This window comes from Pseudochaenichthys georgianus, unplaced genomic scaffold (assembly GCF_902827115.2).
Source record: "Pseudochaenichthys georgianus unplaced genomic scaffold, fPseGeo1.2 scaffold_750_arrow_ctg1, whole genome shotgun sequence".
Lineage (NCBI taxonomy): Eukaryota > Metazoa > Chordata > Actinopteri > Perciformes > Channichthyidae > Pseudochaenichthys > Pseudochaenichthys georgianus.
In genome coordinates this window covers 12,527-30,000 of record NW_027263300.1, presented here as the reverse complement: position 1 = coordinate 30,000, position 17,474 = coordinate 12,527, and the positions used below count along the sequence as shown (strand labels likewise).

Sequence of the window (17,474 nt, the reverse complement as noted above, 5' to 3'; positions counted from 1 at the left end):
GTGAGTAGAAGTACACCATGTACCTCTGAACTGTAGTGCAGTAGAAGTACACCATGTATCTCTGAACTGTAGAGGAGTAGAAGTACACCATGTACCTCTGAACTGTAGTGAGTAGAAGTACACCATGTATCTCTGAACTGTAGTGCAGTAGAAGTACACCATGTACATCTGAAATGTAGTGAGTAGAAGTGCACCATGTATCTCTGAACTGTAGAGGAGTAGAAGTACACCATGTACCTCTGAACTGTAGTGCAGTAGAAGTACACCATGTATCTCTGAACTGTAGAGGAGTAGAAGTACACCATGTACCTCTGAACTGTAGTGAGTAGAAGTACACCATGTATCTCTGAACTGTAGTGCAGTAGAAGTACACCATGTACATCTGAAATGTAGTGAGTAGAAGTGCACCATGTATCTCTGAACTGTAGAGGAGTAGAAGTACACCATGTACCTCTGAACTGTAGTGCAGTAGAAGTACACCATGTACCTCTGAACTGTAGTGAGTAGAAGTACACCATGTACCTCTGAACTGTAGTGCAGTATAAGTACACCATGTACCTCTGAACTGTAGTGAGTAGAAGTACACCATGTACATCTGAAATGTAGTGGAGTAGAAGTACACCATGTACCTCTGAACTGTAGTGCAGTAGAAGTACACCATGTACCTCTGAACTGTAGTGCAGTAGAAGTACACCATGTAAATCTGAAATGTAGTGGAGTATAAGTACACCATGTACCTCTGAACTGTAGTGCAGTAGAAGTACACCATGTAAATCTGAACTGTAGTGTAGTAGAAGTACACTATGTACCTCTGAACTGTAGTGGAGTAGAAGTACACCATGTACCTCTGAACTGTAGTGTAGTAGAAGTATACCATGTACCTCTGAACTGTAGTGCAGTAGAAGTACACCATGTACCTCTGAACTGTAGTGAGTAGAAGTACACCATGTAACTCTGAACTGTAGTGGAGTAGAAGTACACCATGTACCTCTGAACTGTAGTGGAGTAGAAGTACACCATGTACCTCTGAACTGTAGTGTAGTAGAAGTACACCATGTACCTCTGAACTGTAGTGGAAGAAAAACTACATGGATAAAAGTTACAGTGCAGATATGAATAGTTCAATTAAAAGCAGCGACAAAAAGAAAAGTCTTCAGCCTGGATCTGAAAGTAGTCAGAGCTGCAGCGGACCTGCAGGTTTCTGGGAGTTTGTTCCAGATACTTGGAGCATAATAACTGAACGCTGCTTCTCCAGGTTTAGTTCTGACTCTGGGGACAGGAAGCTGACCAGTCCCTGAAGACCTGAGAGATCTGGATGGTTCATCATTTAGCAGGAGATCTGGTGTATTTTGGCCCTAAACCAAAAACCAAACCATGAGAACGTTATTTGCGTTACTTAAAATAACGTTATCGTGGTTTGGTTCCTAAACCCAGCTAACTCAAAATAACGTTATCATGGTTTGGTTCCTAAACCCAGCTAACTCAAAATAACGTGATCATGGTTTGGTTCCTAAACCCAGCTAACTCAAAATAACGTTATCATGGTTTGGTTCCTAAACCCAGCTAACTCAAAATAACGTTATCATGGTTTGGTTCCTAAACCCAGCGAACTCAAAATAACGTTATCATGGTTTGGTTCCTAAACCCAGCGAACTCAAAATAACGTTATCATGGTTTGGTTCCTAAACCCAGCTAACTCAAAATAACGTTATCATGGTTTGGTTCCTAAACCCAGCTAACTCAAAATAACGTTATCATGGTTTGGTTCCTAAACCCAGCGAACTCAAAATAACGTTATCATGGTTTGGTTCCTGAACCCAGCTAACTCTAAATAACGTTATCATGGTTTGGTTCCTAAACCCAGCTAACTCAAAATAACGTTATCATGGTTTGGTTCCTAAACCCAGCTAACTCAAAATAACGTTATCATGGTTTGGTTCCTAAACCCAGCTAACTCAAAATAACGTTATCATGGTTTGGTTCCTAAACCCAGCTAACTCAAAATAACGTTATCATGGTTTGGTTCCTAAACCCAGCTAACTCAAAATAACGTTATCATGGTTTGGTTCCTAAACCCAGCGAACTCAAAATAACGTTATCATGGTTTGGTTCCTGAACCCAGCTAACTCTAAATAACGTTATCATGGTTTGGTTCCTAAACCCAGCTAACTCAAAATAACGTTATCATGGTTTGGTTCCTGAAACCCAGCTAACTCAAAATAACGTTATCATGGTTTGGTTCCTAAACCCAGCTAACTCTAAATAACGTTATCATGGTTTGGTTCCTAAACCCAGCTAACTCAAAATAACGTTATCATGGTTTGGTTCCTAAACCCAGCGAACTCAAAATAACGTTATCATGGTTTGGTTCCTGAACCCAGCTAACTCAAAATAACGTTATCATGGTTTGGTTCCTAAACCCAGCGAACTCAAAATAACGTTATCATGGTTTGGTTCCTAAACCCAGCTAACTCAAAATAACGTTATCATGGTTTGGTTCCTGAACCCAGCTAACTCAAAATAACGTTATCATGGTTTGGTTCCTAAACCCAGCTAACTCAAAATAACGTTATCATGGTTTGGTTCCTGAACCCAGCTAACTCAAAATAACGTTATCATGGTTTGGTTCCTAAACCCAGCTAACTCAAAATAACGTGATCATGGTTTGGTTCCTAAACCCAGCTAACTCAAAATAACGTTATCATGGTTTGGTTCCTAAACCCAGCTAACTCAAATAACGTTATCATGGTTTGGTTCCTAAACCCAGCTAACTCAAAATAACGTTATCATGGTTTGGTTCCTAAACCCAGCTAACTCTAAATAACGTTATCATGGTTTGGTTCCTAAACCCAGCTAACTCAAATAACGTTATCATGGTTTGGTTCCTAAACCCAGCTAACTCAAAATAACGTTATCATGGTTTGGTTCCTAAACCCAGCTAACTCTAAATAACGTTATCATGGTTTGGTTCCTGAACCCAGCTAACTCAAAATAACGTTATCATGGTTTGGTTCCTGAACCCAGCGAACTCTAAATAACGTTATCATGGTTTGGTTCCTAAACCCAGCTAACTCTAAATAACGTTATCATGGTTTGGTTCCTAAACCCAGCTAACTCTAAATAACGTTATCATGGTTTGGTTCCTAAACCCAGCGAACTCAAATAACGTGATCATGGTTTGGTTCCTAAACCCAGCGAACTCAAAATAACGTTATCGTGGTTTGGTTCCTAACCCAGCTAACTCAAAATAACGTTATCGTGGTTTGGTTCCTAAACCCAGCTAACTCTAAATAACGTTATCGTGGTTTGGTTCCTGAACCCAGCGAACTCAAAATAACGTTATCATGGTTTGGTTCCTAAACCCAGCGAACTCAAAATAACGTTATATGTTTAATGTTTCAATAAACGCTAACACACGAACACATATATATGTATGGGTCAACATGCCAAGTGTCTTTGTACGGTGTGCTGTCAGCTTTGAGTGTCTGTGGGGAACGTTCCGGGCTGATCGGGTCCTGCTGAGGCTCCAGCAAGGTTCTGAGTATCTGAGAGGAGGAGCACTAATACGACGAGTAAGAGACACTGCGACACGGTAGAGTCAAGATTGAAGGCTTTTATTGTCATGTGTACATACTTTTCTTTTCTTTTTGTCGCTGCTTTTAATTGAACTATTCACATCTTAAACTGCACTGTAACTTTTATCCATGTATTTTTCCTTGTAATGTTTAATTGAACTATTTATATTTTAGACTGCACTGTAACTTTTATCCATGTATTTTTCCTTGTAATGTTTAATTGAACTATTTATATTTTAGACTGCACTGTAACTTTTATCCATGTATTTTTTTTCTTAATGTTTATTTGATTAGTTTTTCTTTTTTAATGCTTAATGTCTTTCATTTTTTTTTTTTTTTTTTTTGTAAAGCACTTTGAATTGCCTTGCGTTGAAAAGTGCTCTATAAATAAACTTGCCTTGCCTTGCCTTGCCTTACATACTGTAGCTTCAGTGGAGATATATCAATGAGGATCTGAGGCTCCTCCAATAACACAGATACATTTAGCAGGATTTACATTGTACCTGTTCTTCTATCAAGTGAAGATTTGTTCACCTTTTGTGATACATGCTCTGATAGAATGACTGCTGTTGACAAACCCAATAAACAACGTTAAAAACAATAACAACAGATCAAGTAGAGTCTATATACAAGTACATGGATACTAGTATAGATCAATAATTAAGGAGGAGGAGGAGGAGGAGGAGGAGGAGGAGGAGGAGGAGGAGGAGGAGGAGGAGGAGGAGGAGGAGGAGGAGGAGCTTTCTAACAAACATTGAATCAAGAAGGGTTCCCCAGTTCATGTTTCACCAACAGGTTGAGTTCATGAGATCATGGACGCTGCTTTTTCTAAATCTTTATTCAACTTAATGACGATCACTACAGTCTTCAGGATCAGCTTTAATACGTTGCTTCAAGAAAACTTTATTACAGACACAATCAATGAGACACACGGTAACCAATGAGAAGCCTCGATTTAAAACACCAACATTTAAACCCCAGGACAGGAAGTGGTCTCCTCCTACAGAGGACACAGAGACGCTGAAGAGGTATCATAGAGCGCAAAGCCAGCGTAGAGAGGTTCAGTGAATGTGGTTCTGAAGGTGTGGAGGTGGGTCAGTGAGCCAGAGGAGACTCTGTAGAAGGAGAGAGAGCCAGCAGCATGATCCAGATACACTGCTACTCTACCAGAGGGGGAGGAGAAGAAGGAGGAGGACAAGCGGGAGGAGGAGGAGAAGGAGGAGATGTATGTTGATCTCTCATTGTGCCAGCCAAAGTAACCATCACCAGAGCAGTCCAGAGTCCAGGACTGATCATTCCATCCAAACCAACAGTCCTTTCTCTTCCCTCTCCTGCTGATTCCTCTGTAAGTCACTGTTATACGAACCCATCCGCTCCACTCCACCTCCCAGTAGCAGCGACCAGTCAGAGCTTCTCTACACATCAGCTGTTCCGAGGTGTCGAACCTCTCTGGATGATCAGGATATGGCTGTGGCTGCTCCCTCTTCACCCGTGTCACCTTGCTGTTGTCCTCAGACAGTTTGAGTCTTCTGTTTGCTGTGTCTGAGTCCAGGCTGAGTCCACAGGAATCTGAGGAGAGACACAGACAGCAGTGTATCATCAGACTCACCTGAAGGCTTTCCTCTCTGTTAGTGGTCCTTCTATAAAGCTTCATCTTTGTCTTTAGAGAGAAGCTGACTGATCCACACTTACACTTCCTCAGACCTGGTTTCAGCCTCTGCTCTCCACCATGGTCCAGCCTGGAGGAAGAAACACAGTCAGGATCATTTTCTATCCAACATGAGTCCTAGCTGCTGCTCAACCTGAAGAAGAGCTCAGTCTGTCCGTGGGACGGAGAGACACGGAGGAAGAGGAAGAGGAAGACTTTATTTACATGATACTTCCTGAGAGGTGCACAGAGGCAGTCGCAATTCTTACAGGCTACCTGTTAGCGTCTGTTAGCATCTGTTAGCATCTAGCTCTCCTGCTTACCAACATTTAGCCATCCCTGCTTCTACAACATCTTGACGCAGTTTGGCATTGTTGCATGGGACAGGACTTTCACACTCAAGAATGCCATCAAAACACCCTGAGGATGATGTTCTACTTCAAAGAGCTAATAAACAGATAACAGACCTTAAGGAGGATATCCGACGGCTTTCTGACGGGCTGAAAGAAAAAGAGTCTCTCGTGTCCGGTCTCATGGAGGTAGCATCGGTGCAGTCTAAACAGCTTGCCTCGTTCAGTGCAACTATACATGACACAGTTCTGTGGGATCCCTCCACCTGTCCGCGGCCTTCCGACTGCTCGACACCTGGCCACCAGCAGTGTCTGAAGTGGTGCGCAAGAGCTTATTGAATGGGGTGACTTTACCACCTCGCCTGGGCCTTCGAAACCGCTTCGCGGCCCTGTCCGACAATCCGGTCCATCCAGCTGATGCCCCCGCGGCACCGGCCCGTCCAGATGATCCGGCCCGTCCAGCCAACCCAGTCTCATGGCATTTTGTGTTCACCAACACGATTTGTAATCTATTGATTCGTGCTTGCTTATCTTCTTACAGTGCAGACGCTTTTCTGCTTGCTCTTGCCTCTGCTTACTTTTTATGCTGATTTTCCTATTCTTATTCTCTGAAAACTTCGAGCAGCGGCTCCTGGACATTAACCTATCACTGGGACAGTTCATCTTCGTAAATAGACGGAGGGTTTCAGCCATATTTCAACATTTTTACGACGACCTCAGTCTTACAGTAGCGTGGCCTAGCAACAGCTAAAGCCTGGTAGGCTACTGCATGCTATTTAGCTTAAGCTAGTTAGCAGCAAAATGCCTCCGTTCTCTACAGATGACTTCCACAAACTTCTACAGAAGATAGCTGTGCTGGAAATGAAAATGCAACGGTTGGAAGTTAACGTGGAAGTGAATGGACTTTGTCGTGGGAATGACACCACTTTACCAGTGTTGCAAAATAATGGAGAAGGGTATGCTAACTCACAGCTAGTTAGCAGCTACAAGGATTCCAAGGAACAGGAGGGCTGTGTACTGGGTAATAAATCTACAAGTGGTAGTCCTCCCTGGAACTCTCTGGGTGCAAAGCCTGAGAGTAAATCATTTCCATGGGATTTGGGAGGACGGATAACAGGCAGAGCCCAGCGCTCTGAAATATGTGATGCGACCGGCTGGCCTGCATTGTTATCACCCAGGAAGAGCGCCTCTTCAACCCCTATTCATACTAGGAAACAACCGTGGACAGCTGCTAAAGGGAGAACTACAAACAATCCTAAACCACCAAGTGTGCCAATCCAGAACAGATACGCTCCGCTGACCGAGAGCCGGAGATCTCTTTCTGATTACCTGGATAACCCGTCCTCTTCACACAGCAGGGTAAGGACCAATAGCTACTCCAAAAGTAAAAGGCTAGAGGGAAAGCTAACGACTGGGCCTGAAACTCTGATTGTGGGTGACTCTGCTGTAAGAGATGTAAAAGGTCTGTAGTAAGAACAACACCAAAGTACTCTGTTTTCCCAAGGATACAGTCTCTGACTTGGCTGAGAAGATCCTGCATATTGGGGCTGAACATCCGACTGTGAAGAATGTGGTTCTGCACATTGGAACAAATGATGTTGTGAAACAAGAGTCAGAAGTGCTGAAAGAAGACTTTAAATGTCTGTTAGAAACTGTCAGCTCTCTAAATGCAGAGGTGTTCATCAGTGGCCCTCTACCGCCAGGCAGAAGAGGAGTGGAGAGATTCAGCAGATTGTTTGCACTGAACACCTGGCTTTCAACTGTCTGTACTGACCATTCTGTTCATTTTATTGACAACTTTAACTTTTTCTGGGACCGCAGACATCTTTTTAAGGCAAATGGAGTTTGCCTGAACAAGTCAGGAGTGAAATTGTTTATCTCTAACATATTCAACTGCCTGCGTCATCAATCTGTTCCCTCTGCCAAGGACAAGCGGCAAGAGGAATCAAAACAGAAGATAGACACAACACATCGCGCAGAAAACCCTGAAGAAGTATCACTGCACCCGCCTGAGGAATGTTCTGATTATGGGAGACCTATGGGACACATGGAGGAGTCTCCACTGCCCGTCACCCCCCCCCTGTCAACGCCTTTGAGGATACTCCGTTCACCTTTTCACCCTCGCCCACCCTCCTGGAGATCGCTGAACCCACAAAGGAGATACAGAGGGCTGGCACCGATTCCTTCCTGGAGTTCAAAGACCAAACTAAGGCGATACGCAGGGCTGGCAGCATGTCCTTTACCCCCGATCCTCAACGACGCCAACCAAAATCACCGCAGAGACGCGCACCATCTCCCCCGTCTCCATCACCGTGCCTACGTCAACCACCTCCCCCCCCTGGCAGCATGTCCTTTACCCCTGCACCATCTCCCCCGTCTCCTGATAAGGATGTGTGTGTACAAAACACAACAAACTCTGATATGTGTGGGGTCCAGGCTCAAGGGCGTATGGCACTCTCAACTCTTTCCAGGACATGCCCGGGCCCTGCCTGCCTGTAGCTTTGCCGATATCTGTGTTGATAGGTAATAGATTAAGAGCGGTGAATCATCTTAGAAACAGGAAGCGCTCAAACGTTTGTGTGAGTTTATCTAATTTAGTAGTGATTCCATGTCAGCCACAGCTTGTCACAAAAAACATGACTGATAGTGTGTTTAACGAACTTAAACTAGCTTTATTAAATGTCAGGTCTTTGGCAGGAAAAACATTTTTAATCAATGATTTTATCACTGAGCACAATCTCGATTTTATGTTTTTAACAGAAACTTGGATTGAACAAAATAACAGTGCAGCTGTTCTTATCGAATCAACCCCTCCCAACTTTAGTTTATGAGTCAGGAAAGAATGCATAAGAAAGGGGGTGGAGTTGCTATTCTGTTCAATGATTCCCTTCAATGCAGGAAGACATCTTATGGGAACTTTGATTATTTTGAATATGTGGCCCTTCAGCTGAAATGCTCCTCTCGAGCTCTGTTCCTAAATATCTATAGGCCACCCAAATACTGTGCAAGCTTTTTTGATGACTTTACTGAACTGGTGTCTATAGTGTGTATTGACTTTGACCGTCTAGTCATTGTTGGTGATTTTAACATCCATGTTGACAACCCCCAGGACAGAGGGGCTAAAGAACTGTTTTGTGTTCTTGATAGCTATGGACTGACTCAGCATGTGACGGAGCCCACGCACAATAAGGGGCACACTCTGGACTTAATTATCTCAAAGGGTCTGAATATCTCTAAGGTTGTGGTGACTGATGTTGCACTCTCTGATCATTCCTGTGTTTTCTTTGAGAGCTCTATTTCTGTTCACACAAGTGTTCAAAAAGAGGTAACCACAAAGCGATATTTAACTGAAAATACTAGGAAAATGTTTACTCAGAATGTTTCTTCCACACTTGCCCCTGCTAACATCTCAGTAAATGAGCTAGTAGATCATTTAATTCAAAAATTGAAAATGTTATAGATGCCATTTCTCCAATTAAGGTAAAGGAAGTGTCTGGGAAGAAAATATCTCCATGGAGAAAGGCCATGACCGTGAGAACAGAAAAAAGAGAATGTCGAAAAGCTGAACGCAGGTGGAGAAAAACAAATCTCCAGGTTCTCTTTGAAATCTATAAAGAGAGACTTGGCCTTTATAATTTGGAATTGAAAAACGCACGACAGTCGTTCTTCTCTGACATCATTACCAAAAACAAAAACAACGCACGTGCCTTGTTTGCTACCGTCGACAGACTAACTAACCCCCCAGTGTCAGTAGCCTCTGAATTTCTAACCACCAGGGCGTGCAATGATTTTTCCTTCTTCACTGACAATATTCAGAAAATCAGACAAGCAGTCAGTGCCTCTGCATCAGGAACAGCAAATGTGTTGTCTCTGTGTCCACTTAACATCAATGCAGACATCATGACACAATTCCATCAGATTAATGATAAAAACCTAGAGGACATTATACAACTTCTGAAGTCCTCCTCCTGCTGCCTTGATATTATTCCAACAGGGTTTTTCAAAGATGCTTTTCCTTGCATGACCTCAGATCTACTTCATATAGTAAACAAATCTCTTCACTCAGGTGTTTTTCCACAGGCCCTGAAAACTGCAGTCATTAAACCGCTCTTAAAAAAGAATAATCTAGATGCTTCAGTAATGACCAATTACAGGCCCATATCAAACCTCCCATTTCTAGGTACGATCATTGAACAAGTAGTTTTTCAACAGTTGAGTAATTTCTTGCATTTAAATAACTGTTTCGATGTGTTCCAGTCAGGCTTTCGTCCAAACCACAGCACTGAGACTGCTCTTGTAAAGGTCTTCAATGACATCCACTTAAACACAGACAGTGGCAGAACTTCAGTGTTAGTATTATTAGATCTCAGTGCTGCGTTTGACACTGTTGACCACAGCATATTACTAGACCGACTGGAAAACTGGGTGGGACTTTCGGGAAACAGTTCTAAATTGGTTTGAATCCTACTTAAAGGACAGAAACAACTTTGTTTCTATAGGTAAATACATATCTGAGTTGACAAATATGACATGTGGGGTTCCTCAAGGCTCCATCTTGGGGCCTCTTCTCTTTAACGTCTACATGCTACCACTGGCTCAGATAATGAAGAACAACAAAATAAGTTACCATAGCTATGCAGATGACACACACATGTATGTAACAATTTCACCAGGAGACTATGCTCCAATTCAAACACTGAGTAAGTGCATTGAACAAATCAATGACTGGATGAGTCAGAACTTTCTCCAATTAAACAAAGATAAAACTGAGGTAATGGTTTTTGGAGCCAAGGCAGAACGTTTAAAAGTTAGCGCTGAGCTTCAGTCTGCAATGTTCAAACCAACAGATAGAGCCAGAAATCTAGGTGTAGTCATGGACTCTGACCTGAGTTTCAACAGTCACATTAAAACAGTTACTAAATCAGCCTACTATCACCTAAAGAACATATCTAGGATTAAAAGACTAATGTCACAGCAGGATCTGGAGAAACTTGTCCATGCTTTTATCTTCTGTAGACTGGACTACTGCAATGGTGTCTTCACAGGTCTCACTAAAAAATATATTACAAAGCTGCAGCTGATTCAGAACAAACTCCCAGAAACCTGCAGGTCCGCTGCAACTCTGACTACTTTCAAATCCAGCAAGAAGACTTTTCTTTTTGTCGCTGCTTTTAATTGAACTATTCATATCTGCACTGTAACTTTTATCCTTGTACTTTTTCTTTTAATGTTTAATTGAACTATTTATATTTTAGACTGCACTGTAACTTTTATCCTTGTACTTTTTCTCTTAATGTTTAATTGAACTATTCATATCTTAGACTGCACTGTAACTTTTATCCATGTATTTTTTCTTTTAATGTTTATTTTTATTAGCTTTTCATTTTAATGACTGATTTTAAATGCCATTTTCTTAATGTCTTTCATTTTTTGTAAAGCACTTTGAATTGCCTTGTGTTGAAAAGTGCTATATAAATACATTTGCTTTGCCTTGCCTAATAAAAACAATGACATCATCCGCATACGCTGATAAAACCATGCCTCCACTAAAACCAGGTAAAAACAGACCTTGCAGTTTGGAGCGTATTTTGTTGAGGAGGGGTTCTAGGGAGAGTGCATAGAGCATGCCAGACAGAGCACAGCCTGCCGGACCCCTCTACACACTCTAAAAGGAGCACACAGCCCACCGTTGAACTTCAGCACACTCTCAATCTTATTGTACAACACCTTGATCTTGGCTATGAAACCAGCGCTGAACCCAAACTTCTCCATTACTTCCCAGAGGAAGCTGTGCTCAACGCGATCGCAAGCCTTTTCCTGATCTAGAGAAATCAGACCCGTATCAATGCCCAATGAGCTGGAGACCTCCAACACATCTCCAATTAGGTGGACATTGTCCACCATGGACCTGCCGGGCACACAGTAGATGGATACTGTAGCAAGGATAGATGCCATCCAATCGGAAACGGTTGGAACCTGCAAATGTTACTAGCTATGTAAACTGTAGTCGCTGTAAATATGCATATGATGTCCTTTTTGTTTTTCTGTTGTGTTTATATGTATTCATGTGGAACCTACTTGCAGCAGGTCACCCTTGAAAAAGAGATCAATGATCTCAATGGGATTCACCTGCATAAATAAAGGTTTGAAATGAAATGAAACAGTAGGTCTGGTCCCGGTGGATGACCTGCTCCACAGCCCTCCCCAGCCTGGTGGCAAAGCCTTGGACAGCAGTTTGTAATCCACACACAGCAGAGACACAGGGCGCCAGTTTTTGATGTCCTGCAGGTTTGCTTTTTTTGGTAGCAGCATTTGATAAGATGTCCCAGCAGGCTTTAGAAAACTCTACGGAGAGGCCGTCCCAGCATGCCTTGCAGGGAGGCGTGCAGCTCCTGGACAGTCAGTGGCCTCTCCAGCTGGCAGGCACAGTTCTTCCGACTCAAGAGCAGAAGAAGAAGAAGAAGAAGAAGAAGAAGAAGAAGAAGAAGAAGAAGAAGAAGAAGAAGAAGAAGAAGAAGAAGAAGAAGAAGAAGAAGAAGAAGAAGAAGAAGAAGAAGAAGAAGAAGAAGAAGAAATTATGAAAAGATAATCAGAGAGTCTTTATCAATTCAATCACATTTCACGGTGATGCAGGCGGAGAAGTCTGGATCGACCATCTGGGAATCCAAAATGTCAAACAGAATCTCATCTCACATATTTAGCCGTTGGTGAGATATCTCAGTCAGAACCAAATTCATAAACTGACCATCATCATCCTCCCTAGAGCCAGGAAAGCAGTGGTTCTGATGGAATGAACGGCTGTTTCCATGTAATAACACTTCAAGCTGAACTCACTGCTGTGAACATAATCAAGGGAAATGAGACGTCCTTCATGATGGAAGACCAGAGATGAAGGAGATGAAATTAGAAAAATATGAGTAAGTCAGTGTGTCCATACCTGAGTGTCTCCAGTCTCCAGAGAGGATCCTCCAGTCCAGCAGACAGCAGCTTCTCTCCTGAGGCTCCTGGATGATTGTAGCTCAGGTCCAGCTCTCTCAGGTGGGAGGGGCTGGAGCTCAGAGCTGAAGCCAGAGAAACACAGCCTTCCTCTGAGACCAGACAGCCTGACAGACTGGAACCAGGGAATACAGTAAACTCAGTGCTTTAAAAAGTCACGTCAGCAGGAAAATCATACAGAGGTGGACCATCTTCATCAACATGAACAAAAAGCTGGATGAAAAGAATTGAACCGCTTGAAAGTTGAAAGCTGAACTCTGACCTGAGAGTCTCCAGTTCACAGAGAGGACTCTCCAGTCCAGCAGACAGCAGCTTCACTCCTGAGTCCTGCAGGTCGTTGTTACTCAGGTCCAGCTCTCTCAGACTGGAGGACTGGGAGCTGAGGACTGAGGACAGAGCTGCACAGCTTCTCTCTGACAGCTTGCAGACACTCAGCCTTAAATGAGAAAATGTTGATCTTAATATCGAATGTGAAAAACTATGTTTTGAATGACCAAATGTTTTATAATTTCGCAAGCTATTAATAGGCTACTTTACATCTGTCTGTGTCTGTGCATATTTGTGTTTGGCAGTTAGTCATTAGAGAGATTATGAAACCAGTGGTTTCAACATGTCATGTGACTCCCTGATGATTGCCTTCAGGGAGAAGGTTCTGAAGTCTGAGGTCGAACTCCACCCGACTAAAAAACAGCTTTTTCCACCAGGCTGTTTGTTCGTAGCCTTTATTTAACCAGGTGAAAGCCCCTTGAGATCAAAAGATCTCTTTTTCAAGGCTGACCTGCAAACAAACCTGTCAGGAGGCTGAACTCTCTCCCCTCCTTCCCCCCTCTCCCCCTGGACCTGCCCTATAAAACCCCACACACACATCCAGCACCAGACACTCTTCACTGCTGTGGACCGCTTTTGGCACTAATGTACATTTCTTACTGTAATATATTCATCCACATTCGTTTGGAAGTTCCTGTTATTTTGTATATATAGACTGTTGAGGTTTTTTTATATATTATAATATATATTTGTATTTTGTAATCCTTGGGATTGTGGGAAACAGTAATTCGATATTTCTGTCTGTGGACTCAAACTGGAAGATTGACAATAAAGTTGTCTTTGATTATTATCAGCATTTAATTGTAATGAAAAAAACTAAGAACACTCGCATGGAATTAAGACTAAATGCCTGTGTAGATTAAACTGGTGGGTAATGGGAAAACCAGTGTGACACGATCAATACCAGCTGAACTCTGACCTGAGAGTCTCCAGTTCACAGAGAGGACTCTCCAGTCCAGCAGACAGCAGCTTCACTCCTGAGTCCTGCAGGTCGTTGTTACTCAGGTCCAGCTCTCTCAGACTGGAGGACTGGGAGCTGAGGACTGAGGACAGAGCTGCACAGCTTCTCCCTGACAGGTCACAGCCACTCAGCCTGGAGAGAACATAATAAATATGACAACATTCCTTTAACATTAAATGTGATTGAGCGTAAGGTTTTCAATCATACAATATGTTCTAGTTCCTTTGTCAAATGCTACCATCTGTTTGTCTGTGCATGTTTGTGTTCATCAATGAGTCAGATATAATTGAGATGTAGATAATTGACGCCATATGTCTTAAAATATTATCAGATTTTAAACATGGTTTTGTGGTTTGTTGTTTTTTGAAGAAAAAAACAAGAAGGAACATCGAAATATATCATTATTCTATTTTGATAAAAATGGAAATGAGTCAATAGAAATGGCTGAACAAAAACACTCTGACAGTTAGCATATCAGCTGAACTCTGACCTGAGAGTCTCCAGTTCACAGAGAGGACTCTCCAGTCCAGCAGACAGCAGCTTCACTCCTGAGTCCTGCAGGTCGTTGTTACTCAGGTCCAGCTCTCTCAGACTGGAGGACTGGGAGCTGAGGACTGAGGACAGAGCTGCACAGCTTCTCCCTGACAGGTCACAGCCACTCAGCCTGGAGAGAACATAATAAATATGACAACATTCCTTTAACATTAAATGTGATTGAGCGTAAGGTTTTCAATCATACAATATGTTCTAGTTCCTTTGTCAAATGCTACCATCTGTTTGTCTGTGCATGTTTGTGTTCATCAATGAGTCAGATATAATTGAGATGTAGATAATTGACGCCATATGTCTTAAAATATTATCAGATTTTAAACATGGTTTTGTGGTTTGTTGTTTTTTGAAGAAAAAAACAAGAAGGAACATCGAAATATATCATTATTCTATTTTGATAAAAATGGAAATGAGTCAATAGAAATGGCTGAACAAAAACACTCTGACAGTTAGCATATCAGCTGAACTCTGACCTGAGAGTCTCCAGTTCACAGTGTGGACTCTCCAGTCCAGCAGACAGCAGCTTCACTCCTGAATCCGGCAGGTCGTTGTTACTCAGGTCCAGCTCTCTCAGACTGGAGGACTGGGAGCTGAGGACTGAGGACAGAGCTGCACAGCTTCTCTCTGACAGCTTGCAGACACTCAGCCTGGAGAGACGATGAGGACAACAGTTATTCAGGAGACAGCAGTGTGTTAATAACTGATTCACTAAATCAATGATCTCTGTACTCACAGAGCCTTCCTGGAGGCTTTGACCACTGGCAGCAGCCTCAGAAGAGCCTTCTCTGAAGCAGAGTATTTATTCAGGTCAAACACGTCCAGATCTTCTTCTGATGACAGTAAGATGAAGACCAGAGCTGACCACTGAGCAGGAGAGAGTTTATCTGTGGAGAGACGTCCTGAACTCAGGGACTGTTGGATCTCCTCCACTAGAGAACGATCATTCAGTTCATTCAGACAGTGGAACAGGTTGATGCTTCTCTCTGCAGACAGATCCTCATCCATCTTCTCCTTGATGTACTGGACTGTTTCCTGATTGGTCTCTGAGCCACTTCCTGTCTGTGTCAGCAGGCCTCGTAGGAGTTTCTGATTGGTCTCCAGTGAAAGACCCAGGAGGAAGCGGAGGAACAAGTCCAGGTGTCCGTTTGGACTCCGTAAGGCCTGGTCCACAGCACTCTGGTAGAGATGTGTTAGTGTAGGTTTGACTTTGGGTTTGGGTTTGGATCTGAATAGTTTAGGTCTCCTGGAGGTTGCTGGTTCTTCTGACAGCAGGTTGACTCCAGAGGTGATGAAGGTCAGATGGACATGAAGAGCAGCCAGAAACTCCTGAACGCTCAGATGGACGAAGCAGAACACCTTGTCCTTGTACGTCCTCTCACCTCTTTAAAGACCTGTGTGAACACTCCTGAGTACACTAAGGCTGCTCTGATATCGATGCCACACTCTGTCAGGTCGGACTCATAGAAGATCAGGTTGCCTTTCTGCAGCTGCTCAAAAGCCAGTTTCCCCAGAGACTCCATCATCTTCCTGCTCTCTGGACTCATGTGTGGAACTGTCTCAGCTCCTCCATGATACTTGACGTTCTTCACTTTGGACTGAACCACCAGGAAGTGGATGTACATCTCAGTCAGGGTCTTGGGCAGCTCTCCTCCCTCAGTTTTCAACATGTCCTCCAGAACTGAAGCAGAGATCCAGCAGAAGACTGGGATGTGGCACATGATGTGGAGGCTTCGTGAGGTCTTGATGTGGGAGATGATGGTGCCGGCCTGCTCCTGATCTCTGAATCTCTTCCTGAAGTACTCCTCCTTCTGTGGGTCAGTGAACCCTCGGACCTCTGTGATCATGTGCACACACTCAGGAGGGATCTGATTGGCTGCTGCAGGGCGTGTGGTTATCCAGAGGCGAGCAGAGGGAAGCAGCTTCCCCCTGATGAGGTTTGTCAGCAGCCGATCCACTGAGGTGGACTCTGTGACATCAGTCAGGACCTCAGTGTTGAGGAAGTCCAGAGGAAGTCGACTCTCATCCAGACCGTCAAAGATGAACACGACCGGGAACTGATCAAATCTGCAGATTCCTGCGTCTCTGGTTTCAGAGAAGAAGTGATGAACGAGTTCCACCAAGCTGTACTTGTTCTCTCTCACCACATTCAGCTCTCTGAAGGTGAAGGGAAATATGAACAGGATGTCCTGGTGGGCTTTGCCTTCAGCCCAGTCCAGAGTGAACTTCTGTGTTAAGACTGTTTTCCCAATGCCAGCCACGCCCTTTGTCATCACTGCTCTGATTGGTTTACCTCTTTCAGTTGAGCCTTTAAAGAGGTCTTCTTGTCTGATGGGTGTTTCTGGTCTGTCTGGTTTACTGGATGCTTGTTCGATCTGTCTGATCTCATGTTCCTTGTTGACCTCTGTGGTGTCTCCCCTGGTGATGTAGATTTCCGTGTAGATTTTATGTAGGGATTCAGATTTTTCCATAAATGTGATATTTTCAAATGTTTCCTTCAGGTTTGATTTGAGTTCACCTTGGCACTTAGTGAGAATATCTGAATGAATAAGAAAGACATTTACACGAAAGACATCAACATATTTCCTTCTAATTGGACCCATTTCTGACCAAATAGCAGGTTATTTTCCTCATATCAAGTCACTGGATCTTGTTGCATAATTATCTGTACAATGTCCAGTATAAGTTCCACCCCACAGAGAACCATCCGTCCCCCCACAGAGAACCATGGCCCTAAACCTGACTGACTCGTATTCCTGCTGCTGGGAGACGAGGCACGATACCAGCAGATCCCAACACCCACTGAGGGTGTGGACACAGCTCTCTCTCCGGTTTACAGGAAGTGGATGGTTCTTAGTGTGTCCCAGTACACTCCTGCAGTAGCCTACCATCTACAAGACACCCTGGGGGGTCAAAGTAATAACCCGTCCCTTTCTCACCAAGTCATGTAGGACGGCAAATGATACCTCCTTCCACCTGTAGGGGGCTGGGCCATTAGTAATGATAGAATCTGCAGTGAGCAATCCCAGTGAGGCTGAGCAATGTGCTCCTCTGATGTTTAGAGCTTACCC

General features: G+C 43.4%; 1 protein-coding gene across 1 annotated transcript; it reads right to left on the bottom strand.

Moving 5' to 3' along the window:
- Nucleotides 1–4,575: 4,575 nt before the first annotated feature.
- LOC117444209 (NACHT, LRR and PYD domains-containing protein 12-like) lies at nt 4,576–16,874 on the bottom strand. The gene is given in 9 exon segments (XM_034079865.2): nt 4,576–5,144; nt 5,268–5,314; nt 12,511–12,684; nt 12,832–13,005; nt 13,816–13,989; nt 14,348–14,521; nt 14,880–15,053; nt 15,140–15,776; nt 15,779–16,874. Coding segments are annotated over 9 exon segments (3,219 nt in total).
- Nucleotides 16,875–17,474: the final 600 nt, after the last annotated feature.